The 21,845-nt window shown below is 44.0% G+C and overlaps 1 protein-coding gene across 1 annotated transcript in view; it reads right to left on the reverse strand.

The window, feature by feature from the left end:
• Positions 1–21,600, reverse strand: part of raraa (retinoic acid receptor, alpha a) — a gene marked incomplete at its 5' end in the record, with an annotated part of 71,821 nt that extends 50,221 nt beyond the window's left edge. The window contains one exon of the mRNA XM_079236961.1: positions 21,447–21,600. Within this exon, the coding sequence (XP_079093087.1) occupies positions 21,447–21,600 (154 nt within the window). The remainder of the gene's footprint in view (positions 1–21,446) is intronic.
• Positions 21,601–21,845: the final 245 nt, after the last annotated feature.

Raw genomic sequence — 21,845 nt, forward strand, 5'->3', positions numbered from 1 at the left:
ACTTTCTCCACTTCCTCTTTACATATACACTGACTGAATCCTTGTCTGCTATTATTTGTTTCCATATATTCCCTTTTTCCACCTCTTCTGCGCATACCTTCTGCCTGACCCATCCCCTCCCTCTTAGTTATAGCAAATATCTCTCTGCCTACCCTCCACTCTTCTCTGGGGGAAGCTTAGTGCCAGGGTGGAGTTTTATTTGTGTAATTTACATCCACCCGACAGCCTTCTGTGCCCCCCTACAACCCTTGGCTTTTACTGCAGCCACACCGTCGTAAAGCAGCCGCTCTTTGTGATGAGAGGGAAACAGAGATGGGTAGGAGGGCCGACAGAGCTGCAATCCAGAGAGAGCTGACTGTAAAACAAAAAACAAAAAACAATGTGTGTGACTTGGTGGAGGTAGCTTCCTGGTGTGTGCCATCTCTTGCCTGTCTACGTATGAACGAGGCAGTTGCAGAGTTGGTTTCTTGACCAAACAAGCTTTCGCATATCCAGGGATCAGACATTAATCCACCAGCCATCATGTGTTTGCTCTGTACTTAGCTAGCTCGGCATGGAGGTCAAAGGTCAAATGGTAATCTTATTAACAGGTGGTACTGACTTCCAGCTCACCTGAGGACCTACACGTCTGTTTGGTAACTCCTGACACTGATAGCTACCAAGTAGTATCACTCACACAGTGCTAACTTAGCAGCAATGGAGATACTAAAGAGCAATACAACTATATTTGCCAAGCTCAAAACAAGCTTAAATTAGACAACTTGTATCTATAGAGGTGGAAAAACATCAAAGGGAGTTAAAACCGATAAAATTCCTTCTGAACCGGAATGCTAACTAGAGAGAAGCAGAAGAACAAAAGAGAGACGCATGAAAGAACAAGGAAATAGGTAATGAGGGGAAGAGATCGGTGAGATGCTGCATCTCAATGAGAGAAAACACACAGATGAAGGAGAGCGATCTGAAGCAAAGAGGCATGAAAAAAAAGAGGAAGAGAGCACCACTGTGAATAAAAAAGTAAAGATGCTTACTTGCTGGAATGAAAAATGCTTTTTTGGGGGGAAACAAGGTCACAATGAATACATAATTGAAACAGAACAGTGACCCAATCTCTCTTCTTTATTCAGGCATGCCTCAGTCTCACTTGTAATTGTAATGTATGAACAAGTGAGGCGCACATGTGTTCGGGAGCATGGTGCGAGTCTGGTGAGCAGGGCGTCAAGGCAACTGACAAGGGCACGGACCTGCACACACACACACACACACACACACACACACACACACACACACACACACACACACACACACACACACACACACACACACACACACCAGAACAACAGCAGAACTATGACAACAGAGTTTAAGCTAAAGCTATGGGGAACAATGACCCCCAGTGGCAACTACAACAATGTTTCAGAGTAGAGTGGAGCAGAGACACAAGTGTGTGTGTGTGTGTGTGTGTGTGTGTGTGTGTGTGTGTGTGTGTGTGTGTGTGTGTGTGTGTGTGTGTGTGTGTGGAAGAGGGCTGAGGAGGAACTCATTAGGAGTGTTTGGCCAGTCAGCCTCTCACAGCTCACAGCAGCTGAATGGTAAACAAGCCCACTTGAGCACCCACTCAACAATATCTCGCACACACACACACACACACACACACACACACACACACACACACACACACACACACACACACACACACACACACACACACACACACTACAACCTGCAGTAGTGTTTCTATGAGATGGCATTTCAAAAGGGAACATGCCTTATTAAAACTGTATGCCTTTCTCTTTTTAAGTACCCTTGATTCCACACTATCTGTTGTAGTCATCTCTTAACGGAATAGTTGGAGCCTCTGCAAAAAAAACGTACGGCAGAGATGGAAAGAGGCGTGTGAAAAGAGGGGGGAGGGGTTGGCACTCGCTAATGTACAGCTGTTGGAGCGAGGGAATCAAAGCGGACAGGCCCATGACATAATTAGCGAACATGAACATGCGTCATGTGTTACCCATGGATGGCATCTGTTTTGATTAAAAACTGGACAAACAGAGGATACAACATAGAGAGACAGCGAGGGAGGAATAGAAGAGGAGGGGACGAGTGACAGACAGTGAGTCCTGGTATTGTAAGTTTTTAGCCGGCAACTATAATGTATGTCCTGCTCAGTACATATCTGAGGTCACGATTCTTTAATAATCATAAGGCATAGATCATTTAAAAAAAAACTTCACATATTTAAGGCAAAGAATGAATATCGGCCGATATATTGTTCACACAATATTGGTATTGGCCCAAAAAAAATCCAGGATGTTGGGTTCTAATTTAAAAGTAATTTCTGTTCAAAAGGTCCACTCTAACCTGCGACAATAGGAAAACCACATTGGGGCACATATGGTGTTACACCCATAAAATCTTAATCAACGTTAATATGAAGAGAGAACTCTCCCCTCTGCTGTGCTTTAGCCACTCCACCAGCAACAGCCCAGGAGGGCCATGCCTCTTCTCAATGAAGGAGAGCTGATGTGTTATTTTAATCAACTCGGCCTGCCGGCATTAATTATTCACCAGGTTAGTGAATTGGGACGCCCCACGGATAGATAGAGAGAGGGAGGGACAAGGAGTCCCTCTGATTAAGGGCTTTAGGGAGGAAAAAAAGAGGAAAGAATAAGAATAAGAGAAAGAAAGAGGAGTAGATGTAGAAGGAGATTAGCGCGACGACTCCTGCCCTAGTTCTTGCTAGCTTTTTAGTGTGCGTGTATATGCGTGTGTGTGTGTGTGTGTGTGTGTGTGTGTGTGTGTGTGGATGTGTGTGCATGGCCAGTGTCAGGTTGCTTATTGAGGCAGCTGGAGAAGTTGGAGTGTGTGTGTGTGTGTGTGTGTGTGTGTGTGTGTGTGTGTGTGTGTGTGTGTGTGTGTGTGTGTGTATCAAAGCTCAAATCCAATCATGATGCGGCTTGATCTAATTCCTGATGGTCAGGCAGGGAGTCCCGCCCCCCCGTGGAGAAGTGAACCATGGAGTAGGTGAAATGTGATTGGTGGGGATGGGGCACACGCACGCACACGCACACACACACACACACACACACACACACACACACACACACACACACACACACACACACACACACACACACACACACACACACACACACACACACACACACACACCTCCAGTGCATGGAGTGCGCCTCTAGGGCTAAGATGACACCATCTTCTGGTGCAGTGTGCTCCAAAGTGAGTGAGACTGTGTGTGTGTGTGTGTGTGTGTGTGTGTGTGTGTGTGTGTGTGTGTGTGTGTGTGTGTGTGTGTGTGTGTGTGTGTGTGTGCGTGTGTGTGTGCATGTACGCCTGAGAGTGTGTGTCTCTGTGGCCAAAACACAGGCGCCCCGTGAGTGCGTGTGTGTGCCTAAGCAGCTTTGAGAGTGATTCTCACAGCAGAGACAGAAGGGGGAACAGAGCGCCCCCGCTGACTCTCTCAGTGGGCTGACACAGAAAGCTTGTTTGGGGGCATTAAATCTTGATACAAATGAACACTGGGGAGGAGACAGAGCAAGAGAAAACGAGAGGAAGAAAGTGAGAGTCCGAATAAGAGGTGGAGGGAACATGACAAAAAAAACAAAGGGGGGCGGGTGCTTTGGATGAAGAAGATGCACTGCAAAGGGAGGAAGAGAAAGTGAGGGAAGAGAAGCTGTTGAAGAGCACATAGAGGGGAACTCCTCAGGGGCAGGAAGGAAGGATGTTGTGAGGGAGAAGAAAACTCTTTCCCCTCCAATCTGCAGGAGGATAGCCCAAGATGCCAGAAAAGCATAACGTGGTAATAAATCAAACCAGTTAAATCATCACGTGTTAATGATTCCGTTAACCCCTTTCTTCCCTCCCTTCTCCTTTCCCCTTCACTAAAAGCCTGTACAGAGGTTCTGTCATCCCTAATTCATCCTCTCAGCAGACAGAGATAGAGGATGGTGAGAGAAGGAGAGAGAAGACGAAGGGCTGTGAGCTCTCTCCTGGGACTCTTTTATAAATAGTTCCTGCGAATAAGATCACAGTTTGTTGAGAACGTCAGCGCAGTTCCTCTGCGTCATTATGGTCCATCACTGTGTCCATCACATGCTAGTTAGTAAGTAGCAGAGGTTCATCTATGCCAATGTGCCATTATGCACCGCATGAGTTGACTGGTATGCAGCAAGTTGCACAGTTCTTATGCTAGTTAGGAGCTGCTGTGCAACCACCACTACTGTTAAAAGCTGGTACTCCTAAAGGACGGATATATGCCAAGATCTATGTCTGTATAGAGGACATGCATGCAGTACGGGTGAGTTGCTGCATTTGTGTGTGCGTGCATTGTCCACACAGCCGTGCCTTGTGACTTTGTTATGGGAAATCTTAAGCGCAATATATGCTTCTTATGTCTTCACAGCCATGAGGGTCCGCGTGACAGAAATGTTGTCAAGTGCACATTAGCCGTGTGTGGCCTGTCCACACGGATATGAGCAGATGACGCAATTTATGTTACAAGGAAACTTCTAGCAATGAGAACACTACGATGTGCGCCTTTTTAGTTTTTTTTTACGAGGGTACTTCTGAGTAACAACAGAGTGAAAAACATGTGGTAGTTGAGATCAAATACAAAAAAAAATATTGTGCGAGTTTTAGATCTTTTTTTTTTGAATGAAAACTGTAGCCCCTCTAATAAATGTTGGGACAATGCAAAGCATCATGGTATATAGGGTTTATTCTTACCCTGAATCAGTATAATAAAGCAGAACCGTATGGACAGTGCCTAGAAAACAACCAATTGGATGAGTACAGTTAGCCAAAAAAAAAAAAGACTGGCATAAAGCTCCAGAAAAGTTGCTGGACAAAAAAGAAAAAAACTTCAATAGCCATAAAATATGATAACTTGAGATAAACAGTCATTCATTCCAATGAACAACCAAGACATAAGCTATCTGCAAAGCAAAGGTCAAGGTTCAGCTGTCTGCTCAGGGAGAATGGAGCATGTACCTCCTGTCCTCAAGTCATTCAACAAAGGAAGAAGGACAACATTGTACAGCCCACATTAATGAGAACCCGACTGGTTTGTTTTGATAAAACATTTCAGTACACACGATATTCTCACAGCACAAGCTATTTACACCGCTGATTTAATTCAAATGAACATTTGTTATCATTTTCCCTGTTCGCTGGGACCTCCAACACCCAAATGAAGTAAACAGAAAGATTCAGAATAAATACAAACGCTGGGGATGAGAACCTTCCCCTGGAACGCTATAATAAGAACCAACAGATGCTAATTCCACGACTCAACTCTGTTCGCACCTCGTCACCATCCGTTGTTGATCAATCAAAGCAACAGAAATACTGGCTTTGCCTCCTGCGAATGAGCAACAATGTGCATTTAGTTTTCGACAATCTTGAACAGTTGACATAACAAAGTTAACAAACACTGTCAGTGGCACTAGTTTGTCCCATGAATGTATTCAAGATGTTAACAGTGTAATCATTTAATGATCGTTTTCCAGGAATGGTTCCAGTCAGTTTGATCGCTCTGTTATGCAAATGGTGGATAGGGTCGCTCTGTTATTTCACCCCTGTTTCTTCTCCCCCCCCTTCCCTCTCCACCTATGCCTCTCCCACCCTCTCTTACTCTGCCTCTCTCGGCTAAGTGATAAACACCGTCTGTTGGTCATAAATCCAGGGGAAGTCCTGACAGGCGTCCCAATAAAGCGCTCTATTTTTTCCCTGTTTGGTGGGTTTGTCAGGGGCCCAGAGGAAGTGAGATAACATTAGAAGGAGGAGGAGACAAAATTTCATCAGTGCTGCCCACGCACGCAAAACACAGGGACACACAGACACACTCATAAACAAACAGTGGGACTATCTCCATGGAAGGAGGAAATACACACACAGACTGACTCGAAATGAGTGACTCATGTGCTGAGCGGCCAATACGCTCTAACGGGACACTGTTGGTGAAAATGTCGGCCTGTCGGCTGTCTCTCTTTCAGTCTCTCTTCCCTTCACTCAAGCAAACACAGATAAACAAGACCAAGACAACATCCACAGAAGCACAGACCACACACTAATATGCAAAGAAAACACCAACTCCCTCCAGTTCTGTCTGAGGCAAAACACGCAGGCTTCCTCATTCATTTCAATAAGACACAACAACACAGGGCTCTGGCTAAATGAATGCAGTGCACACCATATATAACCTCATAGCATGCTTATTTGTTGCCTCTGTTGCCAATGTAAAGATGAAGTTCCAGAGCTGTACAACCCAGCCTTGCGCGGGGTCTCATAGGCCTTTCAACTTTTAAACTAGTTCAAATATCTTCTTCTTTACCTGTACCTTGATTTGTTGTCGTAATACTCTTTGTGTGGAAGCCACGCTACACACAGTGATTAGTTTGCTTCTGATGAAAACCAATCCTCCTATGGAGCTCTTTTGTTCTCATATCAATGGTGAGATGAGTGGATGTATGGGTGTCCTATGGCTGCTTTCCTTTATTGTCACAGGAAGAATTGAAGGCCAGTCCATCTTCAGAGGCTCCTACGGTATGTTCAGACAGAACATGGAGTGAATTTTAGACACACAAAGTCAGAAGAAAGGAACGAGTGGTCATGAAAAGATGCAGATTTTCTGAGACTGAAGGGAAGAAGTGCCCTTGTGGGTATCAACTGTTTCAAGTTGAGGCAAAACAATCCCGTGGCTTTACGGATGCACTTATGAAACTAACAGAAAGAACTGGAGGTCCTGGTGAACACACGACCGGTGCATTTATTTCTAGCTAGCTCCAGCTAACGCCTGCACAGGCGGTACATTTGCTGTTTGGAGCGATCAAACACAGATTGCAAAAACGGTCCAACTGTCAAATCTGCACAATCAAAGTGAGGTGCAAATTTTCCTTCTGTCTGAACACACATTTCAAACCAATATATAACATATAATGTCCTCTGTGATGCTCAACTTGCCTTAAAGCTGTTCAGAGCATTGCAGCAACTGTTTTATGACGAATGATGTGTTCACCCAGATTCCTAAGTTTCCCCAAAAAGCGTCAACTTGTTCCAGTCAGCCTGTTCCATGACTATGGTTTTTGGAAAATTAACATATAATTGTCTGCAATCCAACTCTAATGACTCTGCACTGACTATATCCTGACACTGCTTTGTCCATGTCAAGGATATTTTGCATAATTTGATATTCAAATAGCACAGATTCAATTTAACAGCCTGACGGTTTGCCGGCTTCTATCATCCATCTCTAGTCTCTTTCAAGTGCTTCTTCCCAATCTTCCTCCTAACCCTTCTCTTCTCCTTGAGAGGACAACGCTCACTTAATTCAGACCCTCAAACTTTCCACCTGTCTCTGTCTCACAACACACACTCCATCAAGTCCATCACTTGCTCTCAGGGGCTTGAATTTCACTGCCTCCTCATTTCTCTCAAACACTCTCCGCCTCCATCTCTTTTATCTTTTCTTCATTGACTGATGGTGGTGGGGGACTGTTTGCTCACACTACCACACAAACATCAGCGGCTCAAAACAGACTAGTTACTTTGCGTGCATTTATTTTGTTGCATTAATGAAGATGTAACACACAAAAGAAAGACAGAGAAAGACACAAGCGACAAAATGAGATATGCGGTCAAAGGAGCGGCCGGGAGACAAGAGAGCAATGGGGCTTGTGCTCTTCGAGTCTTTCTGCCCTTAAGAGGATTCCCACCTGGTAGCAATTTAGGTTCTGCCTGATAAAGCAGGCCCTGGAAGGGAAAATAATGTCTGTTGGGTTCGTGGTTTCATTTTTCAATCAAATAAATCACGACCTTACAGAAAATATTTTTTGTCTTTTAATGGCCTCCCCAGCGTTTGAAGTTCCTCAAGGGACAGCTAGCTTTGAAGTCGAGTGAGGAGCAAACTTCCCTCAGTTTGTAAATGAATGAATAAATGAAGCTACTGTGCAGCCAGAAGCCAGTTGGAGATATGATATACTAATTACTAATGTTAATACATAGTAATAATAAGCTTCAGAGATGTTAATAGGCAGATTTTGTTACCATTGGACATAGCCAGGCTAGTTGTTACTCCCGGTTTCTAGTCTTTATGCTAAGCTAAACTAACCAGCCACTAGTGGCCTGCTTCATATTGATCCTTCAGACATGAAAATGGGCTCCATCCACCAATCAGAAGAAGAAAAAGCAAAGAAGAGAGAAACTTTTCCCAAAATGTCAAACTATTACTTATGGGAATAAACTGGACCCACGTGGCTCCAAAAGCACACAAGGAAGAGCTTCCCTTGATATTTGACTAATCATGTGACATTGTTCATGGCAGGTTCTCAAACTGTAACTAATGGGGGCCTTTCTATTTGCACTCACAAAAGTAAAAAACAAACATTTGTTTGTGTATGTTCAGAGAGAGGAATATTTGTACAGCATTATTTATTTTATTAAAAACATCTCAGTGTGGAGGTGAGTAGCTTGTCGAGAGGCTTGTTGTGCATCAGGAAATTGGTCTAGCTATCTGAAGTACCCGCCGAACGTATTAGTGCCATAACTCACTTATCCTTCGTGGCCAATGGGCACAAGCCAAAGATGGTGGATGAATGGTAAAGATGGAAAGAAATATGAGGGGGTTTAATTAGGTCTACAGCGAGCGCGCTGCATGTGGATGAAACGGCCCCCTCCAAAGACTATGAGAAATAATGGGAGCGGAGGTTAAGAGCCTCTGAGAGGAACACAGCAATGTGGAAAGAAAAGGAAGAGGTCTGGGAAGAATTGAGAGACCTTAATGAACAACCAAGGACGTTCTTTCGGGAACGAGGCCCATTCACATGGAGTCTATTCAGCTACAGCTACAAGTGTACCAACCTTGGGTGGGATGAATCAACAGTCACACACACAGTACGAGACGGACAGATGTGCATGCATGCACATGCAGAAACACGCGAGAACTACGAGAGAGAACTACGTCAGCTTCTGGGCATACAAGAAGCCACACCAAGCGCGTTGACAGACAGACGACTACCTTCATGATAAAGACTTAAAATATTTCTCTCAAAACGTTTTCCCCTGGAGCTCTTCCACTACTTTCCATGTGTACCTTCGGTCCAAGCGAGCTGGTTTTGACATAAAGGCTATTTTTCAAAGAACTGAAAGACGCCAACTTTGACAGCACATCTGCCAGAGTGCCTTAAATTATTTTTTCAGAGAGGCCATATAGTTGTCTTCCCAGTAGAAAACCACCCAATGCTCTCCAGAAACACACTCAAACACTTGCTGTACTGGCAACCTTTCGTGGTTGTGGTGCACTGTGTGTGTATACACACACACACACACACACACACACACACACACACACACACACACACACACACACACACACACACACACATACATAAATATATTATACATTTGTTTAACAGCCAAACCCACCGGGACAAAGAAAGACAAATCGCATGCAGAAAATTAAAAAAGGTGTGGACATTTCCTGGACTTAATCAAAAGCTAAAACACACTCACTCGTCTTGCACACACCCATGAGAACCTGAGAGAGTTTAATATTTAAAGCGGCGTAATGCCAAGTCAAGCCAATTCACTCTCACTGTGTACACAGCTTGATCATCAGCCCTATTTGAAACTCACAGCCAGGCTGGATAGATGGGTGGGTGGATAGACGAGGATGTTTGCTCTCTGCTTAGTCAGTGTCTATCGTCTAATGGAGACGGAGAGATAGCAGGGGCAAGAAAGTGAAAGGAAGGAAAATGACGATGGAGCTCGGTGGTGGTGAAGGAAAGAAAAGGAGAAGGAGAAAGGAGATGCGGGAGGAAAATAAAAATGTCCAACACTGAGAGGGAACGAGCCAGAAGGACGAACTGAGGGGGAGGAGAGGAGATAAAACACAAGTAGACTGAGAGCGAAAAAGAGTGAGGTGGTGAGAGTAAGAGTTTGGCCAAGTGCTTACAGGAAATAGTTCTGTTTGGTGAGTAAATATTGAATCAGCGAAATCCCATCGCTTGCACCACCTGACCTCTCTCTCTCTCTCTCTCCCTCTCTATGTTAACAGTAACCAGAGACATTTTACCTACATAAAATGTGTGTGTGTTTCTTCAAGGAATAAACACACGTTGATAAAACGAATAATTCAAACTGCAACGACGCAATTACAAACAAACGGACATCTGAGAAACGATTTGTCGAATGCTGAAAGCTGAAAGCCAGCCGCCTCGCTGCCGATACCGCGTCCTCCTTTCAGCAGGTGTTGATGCGAGTCGGTGGTGGTTTGTGGACAGTGTGACTCTGCTCCTGATGCTTTGGGGAAGGGTATTGCCCGGGCCTGCTGTGAGTTAAGATGCCTGCAGGGGCTCTTCGCCTCCCTCATTCACTCTCTCTCCCTCTCTTGATCTTTCTCTCCCTCTTCCTAACCTCCTCTTCAGTACTGTCTCTTTCTTTCAAAGAATGAGCAATTAGAGGGGTCCTCGGGTCAAAGAGGGAGGTCTTGGGTTTGATCCCAGCTATGTCCCGTCGCTCTATTTCTTTTTTTTTCCGCCCGATCATTCGCCAGTGCTTCCTCTCCTCGTGGTGTTCAACCTTCGAGCGTGTGGGTGTACAGTACGTATGAGTCACAGTGTGTGATGATTCCAGTTTATTGTAACACAGCCATCGTTTCAATCGGTTATTGATGGTTAGATAATCAGTGTAGGCACACTGACCCTTAAAGCCAACCACTATATATGTATATTGTGCACACTAGTTAAATGTTAATGTTGATTCTTAGTTTCTGTTGTCTTTAATGTATTTTTTATATTTCTCTTATGTACGATGAGAGCAATGTGTAACCAGAGTCAAATTCCATGGATGAGTAGACACACATGGCCAATAAAGCTGATTCTGATTCATTGCATTACAGTTGTGGCTGGTTCGGACTCCTTTTATCCCCCGAAGAACATTTCTGATGACAAACCATAATCTCCATGAATTGCCTTGCTGTGGGTTTTTTATTTTTATTTGTCCATTTCTGAAGTGAACACAAATGAAGCAGCTAATCGAAGGACTGTAATTGTGCACTCATCAAAATGTGCATTGTGTAAGATTCAACCACAAAAACAGACCCGTAAAGATCCGTAAAACCTCTTTGTGGGGTCCGCCGCAACAATCTCATGGAGTTTATTCCCAAATTAAGATTCAGAGTTAGAAGACAAAGGAAATGTTTTGTTACAGTGGTCTTTGTGTGTGTGTGTGTGTGTGTGTGTGTGTGTGTGTGTTTGTGTGTTTGTGTGTGTGTGTGTGTGTGTGTGTGTGTCTGTTCTAGTTTAAGACTTGAGATTTTATCTTGACAGTAGAAGATCAGTCAATGTCAATGACTGGAATTCCTCAGTAACTCCAGCAGATCCAACCAGTTGCACAACAGCAACACTGAGAACCCCCCACAGTGTAATCCATCTGACACAACGCTAGGTTAAAGGCAGAGATTTATTTTAGACATAATCCACGCAACCACTCCCTCTGTTGTGTGTCGCATTCCACGGCCACTTCACTTTTTGTGAAATAGTTCACATTATGAAAAGAAAAATACCAAGAAAGTGGCCGCTCTGACTATTAGGTGTCTGGCACACGGTTTAAGTGGCTGGTGTTGTGAGTGTGTGAACATCTGTTTGTTGCATGAGACAGACTAAATTAGGGGACTAATCAAAGTATAATGTACACCAGTTGTTAAGAAGTCTTCTCTGCCCGCCTAGTTGGAGCCTACTTACAAGATGTCTCTGTGAAGAGGAGAAAGACTTGAACATGACGATAAAAGGAGCAGATAAATAAAGATATAAAAAGAAGAGCGAGGCCACAGAGTTATGAGCGAGATCAGAGGATGAGGTTCGTGAAAACTAAAGGAGAAAGAGAGGGGAAAAAATACAGCCGCATTTATGAAATTCAAGCACAACATTGTGCTTGAATTTCATAAAAAGGAAAAAGTGACTCACACAATGTGGAGTTCAATGGAAAAAATGATTACTCCCCAACTGTTATTTCAAAGTGATTTCGCTCAGTAAACACGGCTCCCAGTAAGTGTATTAGCACACACAAACGCAGAGAAGACATGAGGCACCAATGTACAGAACATAATGTGTGCCTGATTTATTATAAGGCCAAACTTTATTTATGATTGTGTTCAAATAAAAGACAGAAACTCTGGTTCCACTGTACCAGAATTACCTCCAGACCTTCATATGATTGAAGAATCGACATCCCACATGTGTGCTGATTATGGATTATAATTCCGTCTGGAGCGCATATGTCCGGGTTTCTTTTCCCACCTTATAGTTACAGTCAAAAATATTGATTGATGTTTGGCACACTCATTGTTTCTTCCATGCTTTTAATTGCGTGACGAAAGACTTTTCCTGTTAATGAATGTAAGTTTGAGTTGCAGAAATTTCACTCAAAACCCTCATTGAGGATTTCCACTGCAGCCTCAGTAACCGGAAGAAAAAAAGAAAGGAATGATGATGATAATTCAAGTAACACAAATGTTAACAAATGTGTTAGCTATGTTTGCCAAGATGAATTGAATACAAAACATTTCTATTGAGGATATTTCTTTTGCTTTGAGATGTTTTCCTGAATTCCAATATCGAGACGTTAAATTGTTCAGTATTACAATAGAGTTCAACAGCGACCAGATATAAAAGTTGACATTCATTCTCACCTTTGATATTTCAGGAAATCCTTATATAAAGAGTTTTAAGCATGGAACAAAGCCAACCAACTACGACATTATTTGTGACCAAACAACTGTTAAATTTGGAGAAAAAACCCACAGGAAAGTTGCACACAGGCTGCTGTTGCACGGTGCGTGCACAGCGGCATGTGAAGTCAAACCATTTAGATCACACCCTGATAGCTGGCTGTGGGTTTGGGAAGCTCTTATTTGATATGGCAGCAGAGTTTTCATGCACTTCAAATGTCAAACGTCATCACAGCCGATAATGATTATCATGATCACGATTCACATTCAATTAATTGTGCAACCTTTCTCGTAGATACCAAATTATGGCTAATAAAAAGAAAATTCTGGTTTCAGAAAATGTATTGGATTTTTACTTATGGAAACTCACTGTGGAGGTCTATACTTCACAGTCTTGACAAAAAAAAGAGAAGCCAGATGACTAATAAAAATAAAAATATACAACATCATAGACCACATAACTGGCCACAGCATTAAAGGTGGGTGTCCACAAATCTCTGGAGCGCTAATGATTGTCACTGCATTAATTTTCCTGTGCTACACTTAGTCGTTTAATGTGCTAACGCTGTCACCGGTGCATTATCAGTCCACTCTGAGGAGACTATGCGCTAATGCTAGCAGACAGGCTTGAGGTTAAGTGTGGCCATGGGGCCCCTCAGATAGGTGCCAAGAGAGAGCTGGTGGCCTCATAAGCTCTGGCCGAACAGAGCTCTCTTAGCCCCTTTGCGCAACACAGCTAGCCATTGTGCTAGGCTGAAAAAGCGCATTAGCTGCTGAGAAAAGGGCTTTCCCTCTGAAACCCCCTTGGACAACAAGCAAAGCTCTGCTTGATAATTCAATCACTCTCTCGAGCTGTGCAGGACAGACCGACACGGCCTCTTAAAACCTTTCCTCGGCTCTCTCCTTTCCTTCCCTCGTCTCCTCCATTAGGTAACTGTACTATATTTTACAGATGCTGTCACTCCCACCACTTATCAAAGGACAATAGAGGAACGATGCCTGTGAGAGAGTCATTGACATTTGAATGTATGCAGCAGTGTGAATTATGGCTGTGCGCAATGGGGACTGAAAAAGGGCATAAGACGATAGAGATATATATGGGGGGGAGGGGGGGTAAAAGGAATCAGAAGGGGGTCAGTGTGAGTGTGGGTTGAAGGAAAGGATAGGAAAGCTGTAGAGAGGAGAGGAAAAAAGGGGCAGTTCTTATCGCTTTACCCTCGTCTTGACTTCCTCGCGGCGCCTTTGAAGAGAACAGAAATAAAGATGCTTGCGCTCGCACATCAGAGAGAGATTTAGATTATGCGAGTGTTTACCCAACTGAGTGCTGCATGGCTGCTGGCGACAGCCTGCTGGTTTTGAAGTAGTCATGGCCCAACTACAGCTTAAAGCGCTCGCTGCTCACAATATAACAGCCATGCTGCAGAGGGGGGCTTTCTCTCGGTTTGCGTGTGTGTAGCCATACGCATGTGTGCATGCATGTGCCAGTTGGTGTGAATGTTTATGAGAGATAGCATGTGTCCCTGTATCCCTAATAGAGTTTGCAAAGCGTTCTGCATTTCTGTGTGCACAAGTGTGTGTGTGTGTGTGTGTGTGTGTGTGTGTGTGTGTAAGTGTGCAGTGCTCAAAATGGAGCCATCCATCGGATTATGGGTAGACAGCTCTTTGAAAAGGAGGGCCTGTATTTGCATAAGCAGCCATGGAAGGGGAAGAAAAACCTATAGAAAGAAAGACAGAACGAGAAAGAAAGAAAGAAAGAAAGAAAAGAGAGAGGAGGAAAGAGGAAAGAACAAGAAGGGGGTGGAGTTAGTAGTGGACCCCACTCGCCAAGCCACTCAGGGATAAATCCTGTTGCTAGGATCAAGTATTCTGGGCAGGGATTCAGCCCCAGGTGCCCTCAAACCAAATGGAAATAACAGGCTACGAGTAAATAGGTGGCAGGGTAATGATGGGATCTGTCAAGTCCCAAGGTGGAGAAAGGGAGGGTGAAAAAGAAGGACAATAATAGAGAATAATAGAGAGAGTGTGAGAGAGAGAGAGAGAGAGAGAGAGAGAGAGAGAGGTGTCGAGTGAGGAGTGTGGGGACGATGATTCAATATATGACGAGAGAGAGACGAGTGCGGAAAGGAGATGAGCTGACAGGGACGGATGGATCAGGCAAGAAAAGTGGACAACTAGAGAAATTAGTGATGGAGGGAGGGAAGAAGAAGGGGCCCAAGAGAAGAAAGAAGGAGAGACCACGAGATGTGCTGAAGTCAAGATGGGACTGAGAATGGATATGAGAGGCCAAAGAAGAGGGTGATGGGTTTTTCTTGGGAGCCCCTTTTGGCTAAGCTTGCTCGTGTTTTGGCGCATGATGCTGGCACGAGACACGAGTGCTGCCAAAGCCTGTGTGTGTGTGTGTGTGTGTGTGTGTGTGTGTGTGTGTGTGTGTGTGTGTGTGTGTGTGTGTGTGTGCCCGGGGGCTGTGTTTCTCTATCCTTCTCTGATTCTCTCTTTGTTTGTCTCTCTCATATTTTTGCTCTCTCTTCTCAGTCGACTTTCTTTCTTCAGTGATGTTCCCTCTCCCCTAATGAACCACACCCATATATATATATATATATATATATATATATATATATATATATATATATATATATGTCTTTGATCCACGATAAAATCAGCAAGGTGGCCACTCCCAATCAGCAAATTATCCAACACAAGTGCACATGCAAAGGCACAATACCTATAGACATTGGCGCAACCATGTGGACTGATGCTGACAGATCTGGGGCCAGAGGCATATTGTAATTTATTACTGGAGACAGACCCGTCTAGTTCAGTCTGCTATAGCAGTCACAGTGGATTGTTTGCCTCTCAGTTGTGCATTATTGTATCAATAACCGAGATAATGTGCTCTACAGTGCTTTATCCTGTCTCAGCTCAGTATCCGGAGAAGTTACACTCACATTGTTTGATTCCACACCTCACAGTTTACGCCCAATGACATTGAGCACCCTTTATGCAATAAAGTAAGGTCGAAGTAACATTCATGCTTTTTTGCCAAAATGTCCTGTGTTGCAGTTAAGTGTCTGAAGAAGACTGTACAGTGCATCAATGTACAATAAACGCTCGCAATAATGTGTAATAATATCGTCTGAAAGCACCGATGGACTCATATTCATTACGCTTAAGTCAGAAAAGACTCAGAGTGAAAGGAAATAGTTGAATGAGCAGAAAAATGAGCAGTATTATTTAAATAGCCTGTGTGGAACAAAACTAAGTATTTTTATGCATCAAACTCGTTGAAACTACCCATGATGTGTCAAGGATCTTAGAGTAGCATCAGAGACAATTACCTCTTTGAAAATGCAAGAAAAAGTCAGTCCTTGTGCTAATTTTTCAGCCTCCCAGTGCTCTGCAGTTAATTAACAAGGTCGTTAAGATGAGGAGAATGAGTGCTATGCCGCTATGCTAGAAGTGGTTTACACGCCACTTTTAATAAGCCTGCATCCTCGCCATCAGAGTATCAGCAACCCTCAAATGACTTTCCAATAATGACAACCAGCTTCCCCGAGGTAATGTTTCTGTGCGAGTCAGCGTGTGCCTTTTTCAAGAGGCTAAACTGCTAGTACCTGGTCACCTGATAGGAAAGGTGCCCAGCCGTTAGCCGTATCCACACACACTTTGGATCGCTGCCTAAAGTGTTTCTCACTGTCATTATGCTTATCCCCACCACACCAGCCGTGTGTGTATGGGAAAGTGTGTGTCTTTGCCACCCATGGAGTTTACTGACATGCCCCCTTGATTCCTGAAGACCACCGGGGCAGAAGGGGGAACCGCATGCAGAAACCAGCATGCATGCACGTGCACACACACACACACACACACACGCACACACACACTTTGCCCAACATTACCATATCCATATTTACCATGGTCAGAACGTTCCACCATGGGCTGCTTAATGGGATAGGTAACACACACAAACAAGCTGCCTTGAGGTCTGAAAGAAAATGTTCTTTCATATTTCTCCTTGTGGCCCTAAAGTACATTCATAAATGTCATAAATTCCCTCCTAATAAGTCAAAAGAGATGCTGCTCGTGTGCGTTAACCATCCGAGGACGCGCTCCTGTACAGAGCAATTACAGTGGCTGCTGAAACAAGAGCACTCTATGGGGAAAAGCCAATTAGTCCGCTGTGGCAGCAGGTAGCAAGCTGGCTCCATTCATTATGATCACTCTTAACACTGCTAATGTAATAGTATAGTGTTAGAGCTGGTGACAGACAGCGAAAGCTTTAATGATAATAACCGGATCAATAGATGGGGTGTTATTGCCAGATAAATCCATATTCATACAGACGAGCAGCATGAAGGATTTAATCGCAAAAAACGCTAATGAAAGTTGTGCATGTGTCTGTGCGAGTGTGCGTGTAATGAGCACATTCTATCGGGTGTGGATTTTTGGCTGTGTTCAATACTGCAGCCTGCACGTTTGTGGGTGTGCGCGTGTGATCAATCTATAGTGATAATATTCAGTTAAATAATAAAGCTGCAGGCAATAAATGTTATATCCATATCTGCAACTGATCTTCTCCGGTGTGACCTAACCTGATGATTTTCAGATAATGTGATGTGAAGACATAACTCAGGAGGCTCGAGCTGGAGAGAACCAGAGACAGTTTGTTGAAGGCCTGGATTAACCCTTCTGCTCTGCTTGGTCCAAATAATTGGTCTATTGTGGTTTGCTAAAGGAGGCCGAGGCAGAAGAGCTGGACAACTCCTGGAAACGGGCAAAGGAGGATGAGTGTGAACAGGGAAAGGAGAGAAAAAACAAAAAAGGGGAAGATCTGATTAACAGGATTTTTCATGTCAAATGAGCTTAGCGGTAAAACAAACTGGCTTCATGACCGCCAACACGTTTCATGTTTCAGTATAGTTTACACCTGCATCATGCGTGTTTAGACTGAGCTCACACAGAAGAACTAGAATGACCACCTCTCGGTTGTTTGCCTTCATTAACCACTCAAGTTGCAGTTTACATCCATGTCTGTCCGAAATGTCACCACTTTCTCATTTTATCCTATTAAACAAAATTGTAAAATTGTCATGATTTGCATATGAATTATTTGAGTTAGCGCTCAAAACATGTTTTGTGAGGTCACAATGACCTTTGATATCAAATTCAATCTTGAGTGCAAGTGGATGTTTTACCAAATAAAAAAACATTTGCTAAAGGTATTACAGAGAAATATCATGAGAAAGGGACGGACGAGAGGTCACTGAGACCTTTGACCTCCACAATCTAACCAGTGCATCCTTCAGTTGATATCGCGTTCACAAGAATGGACCAGACAGACAACCCAAAGACACGATACTTCTGGCTACAGCTGTTGCTGTCGCAAAGCTTTAAAATTATGTGTTCATGTAAAACCAAAAGTAAAATTAAAGAACCAATCAGGGAACAGGAAGTAAATGCAAAACATCTCCAATCCACACGTACCAACAAATTCACATGTTTCACAGCTGAATTTTTTGGGTTATTAAAGAAGGACCAAACTATCTTTTTGGACAACGACACAAACTCAAGGACAAGTGCACACACACACACACATCATGTGTACACACAAACAGCCATGTGACTTGATCCTCCACTGGACACTCCACAAAACTGAAATCCATTAAATCCAATGCTCGGCTCTCTTGCCTCCAATCTGACATTCTGTAAATTCCTCTCATTCAAGCGCCAAACAAATGGACTTTCCTTCCCCCTCCCTCCGCACCCGCTCTCTTTATTTCCCTCTTTCGTCACTGCTCAGCATTGAATGGGGTTGGTGAGGGCTTAGCTGGAGTGTGTGTGTGTGAAAATGTGAGAGAAGGAAGAAGAAAAAAAAAAGCGTTGGAGCAAGAGGGTGGGGGAGAGAACTGATCCTGCCAGAGCGGGGCATAGGAGGAGGAGGAAAGGGGTGAAGGTGGGGAGTGTCAAAATGGAAGGAGACACTGCAAGTGTGTGTGTGTGTGTGTGTGTGTGTGTGTGTGTGTGTGTGTGTGTGTGTGTGTGTGTGTGTGTGTGTGTGTGTGTGTACTGGTCAGGAAGCTGTGGTGTCCCTGGCTCTCCTGTGTTTACATACAGGAAATGTTTGTCCAAGAAAAGGGGAAGGAACCTTGCAGGCCCGCATGGCAAACACTGGGAGTGCGGCCCCCGACACACCAACCCTGTCTCCTCAAAATTACGTTCCCCAGAACTAATACGCATTCCCAATTACGTTTGATCAGAAACGTATCTCCTCCCTGATTATGTTTGTGTTTGACGTATTACACATACGTTGATTATACACGTATTTTTGTTTCATTGTTTTTATGTTTGTGTTTGACGTATTACAAATACGTTTATAATCGTGTGTTTGTGTTATTGTTTTCTTGCTTTATTTAAGCATATTTTAATTTTTAAACTCTGCGGAGAGAATAGAAAAGAGGGGCAGGGTGAGGCCAGTGACAGCCGGCCAGTGAGAGCCGGCCGGGCCGTGACTCCTTCCGCCCGTTTGAATATTTTTCACGTCAGATTCTGCACTTGATGCGACCACAGAGATCCGAGTGTCTGCTGATGATCGCAGTGGTTTACTGCACTAGATGGAGTTTATCACACACTTTGGGCTGCATTCACAAACAACCCGATTTAGAGAAGACCGGAGCCGGCGCGAAGGAGGCTGACGGCCTGACGGCGACGCCAAGCGTCTGAAGACCGAGCCCCGGTGCAAGCAGTCTGTGGACTGGCCTAACAACGGCGGGCAAACGGTCTTCGCCTCCCGGTGCGGCCGACTCTTGGGCTCCCGGTGCGGCCGGCGCCCGGCCCGGCCGGCTCTCACTGGCCGGCTGTCACTGGCCTCACCCCGCCCCTCTTTTCTTTTTTCTCCGCAGAGTTTAAAAATTTAAATATGCTTAAATAAAGCAAGAAAACAATAACACAAACACACGATTATAAACGTATTTGTAATACGTCAAACACAAACATAAAAACAATAAAACAAAAATACGTGTATAATCAACATACGTGTTTAATCAACCTATACGTGTATAATCAACGTATGTGTAATACGTCAAACACAAACATAACCAGGGAGGAGATACGTTTCTGATCAAACGTAATTGGGAATGCGTATTAGTTCTGGGGGAACGTAATTTTTAGGAGACAGGGTTGGACACACACACACGCAGATATTCAGAAACACACACACACACACACACACACACACACACACACACACACACACACACACACACACACACACACACACACACACTTGTAACATTGTAAAAAGAGGAATCTCTGTGAGTGAGGCGGGATATCTGGTATTGGGGAAGTGGGAGTGACGGGGCTGGGCACTAGCTGCTCTTCACTTCCCTCCACACAGACTTCAGCAGATAGAAAGTCAAAGCAATGACCCCGTCTGAACCTGTGAGATCGAGGCCGCGGTCCAGCAAGCCTGTCCACACCGATACACACAAACACTGACTGTACGCCTGCCTGTATTCCTTTAGTTCATATTCCTGCTGCTGCCACAGTTGTTTAAAGTCCGATTTTCTACAAATAAATGAAAGATCTGCCAGCGCAGTGAGATCATTTTAGTTTCAACAGTTTAGTCATGTTTCAAGAATTTTAGTGTCAAATATAGATTGAATGTTTGACTTGCCAGTATGAAGTGTGATTTTTGTTTATTTTAGTGCTGCAATCTGCCACTCTGTCTTTGAACATACTAAAATTCACCTCCAAAAAATATTTAATACGGGTTGAGATGTATTGAAATGATCTCATTGCACTGGCAGATCTTAACTTTCACTTCACATGGAGATTTTCTTCTCCAGCATAACATAATCAAACCGCAAACTACAATGTAAAGGAGTTGAAATGAACTCTAAAAGATGCAAATAGGTCAATGCATTAGTAATATAACATTCTGAAAGCAGCCGCTGTACATAATGAGGACTATTAATAGATGCAATTATTTTGCTGACAATACTTGTGTGAAAGTAAAATGTTCAATGAGTGTAATGTGCAGTGTATTTATTATATGTTGGTTATCTTAATATTTCTTCCACCACTATTCAGGGCTTCTTGTGTAAAAGTCAATTCACATCAGATCAGCTATACATTTATTTTTTATCTAGTTTAAGCAACTTTGCAAGTCAGTTCTGAAGCTTTTGATGGATTGTATAAAGTAGTTGGAGCATGAAGGTTGGCTACGATGTATTTAAGGACTGCTCACCAAATCTGGGTTCCCCATATAAACAATGCTCCTTCCTGGCTGTCCTGCCTGACTTCCTTGTCAACTACGCTGACATTTCAATATGTGTGTGTGTGCTGATGTGTGCGGGCTTGTATATTAAGGACAGCGCTGGAGGCAACGTGGGTGTGTGGCCATGTATGTGTGCGTTGCTGCTGCTCGCTGTTTACCAACGATGAATGATTTAAAAAGGATGAGAGAAAAGTGTCCTTTTACTGGCAGACTCAGACTCACACACGCACACACACACACACACACACACACACACACACACACACACACACACACACACACACACACACACAGTGAGGGAGTGATGCAAGAAACAGTGTGCCACAGCCGCACAGGTAAACCAGGACACACACAGAGGGAAGTGAATCTTCCTGTTCCCAACCAACCTGAACAATAGCCAAAGCCAGGGGTATGTAAAGACTACGGTTTACTTACTGGCTGGTGAGGGGGTGCTGTAGCCACTGATAGGCAGTCCTGCCAGGGCTGGAGGCGACAGGCTCCCCAGCATGTGGGGGAAGAAGTAGGAGTAGGTGGGCATGGGGAAGCCGTTTAGGTGGGGGCCCTGCAGCGGGTTGCCCTTCCCAGCCATGATGGCTCAGTCCACCTCCAGTCACAAACAGACAGAAAAAGAGGAGTCAGTGTGGATTGCTGTACCGGTTCAATCCCCCATAGGGACACTGCATGAGTGGATATTCCAAAAGACGGGCAGGCAAAATAAAAAAAAAAATCTCCTTATGGTTTTGAAACTTGAGTGCTGGTGTCCTTAAAATGGCTGCTGTAGATGTCACCAAGACAAAAACAAAATCCTGCTGGTTGAGTGAATGTGTGTGTTGA

Source organism: Taurulus bubalis (genome assembly GCF_910589615.1).
Source record: "Taurulus bubalis genome assembly, chromosome: 2".
NCBI lineage: Eukaryota > Metazoa > Chordata > Actinopteri > Perciformes > Cottidae > Taurulus > Taurulus bubalis.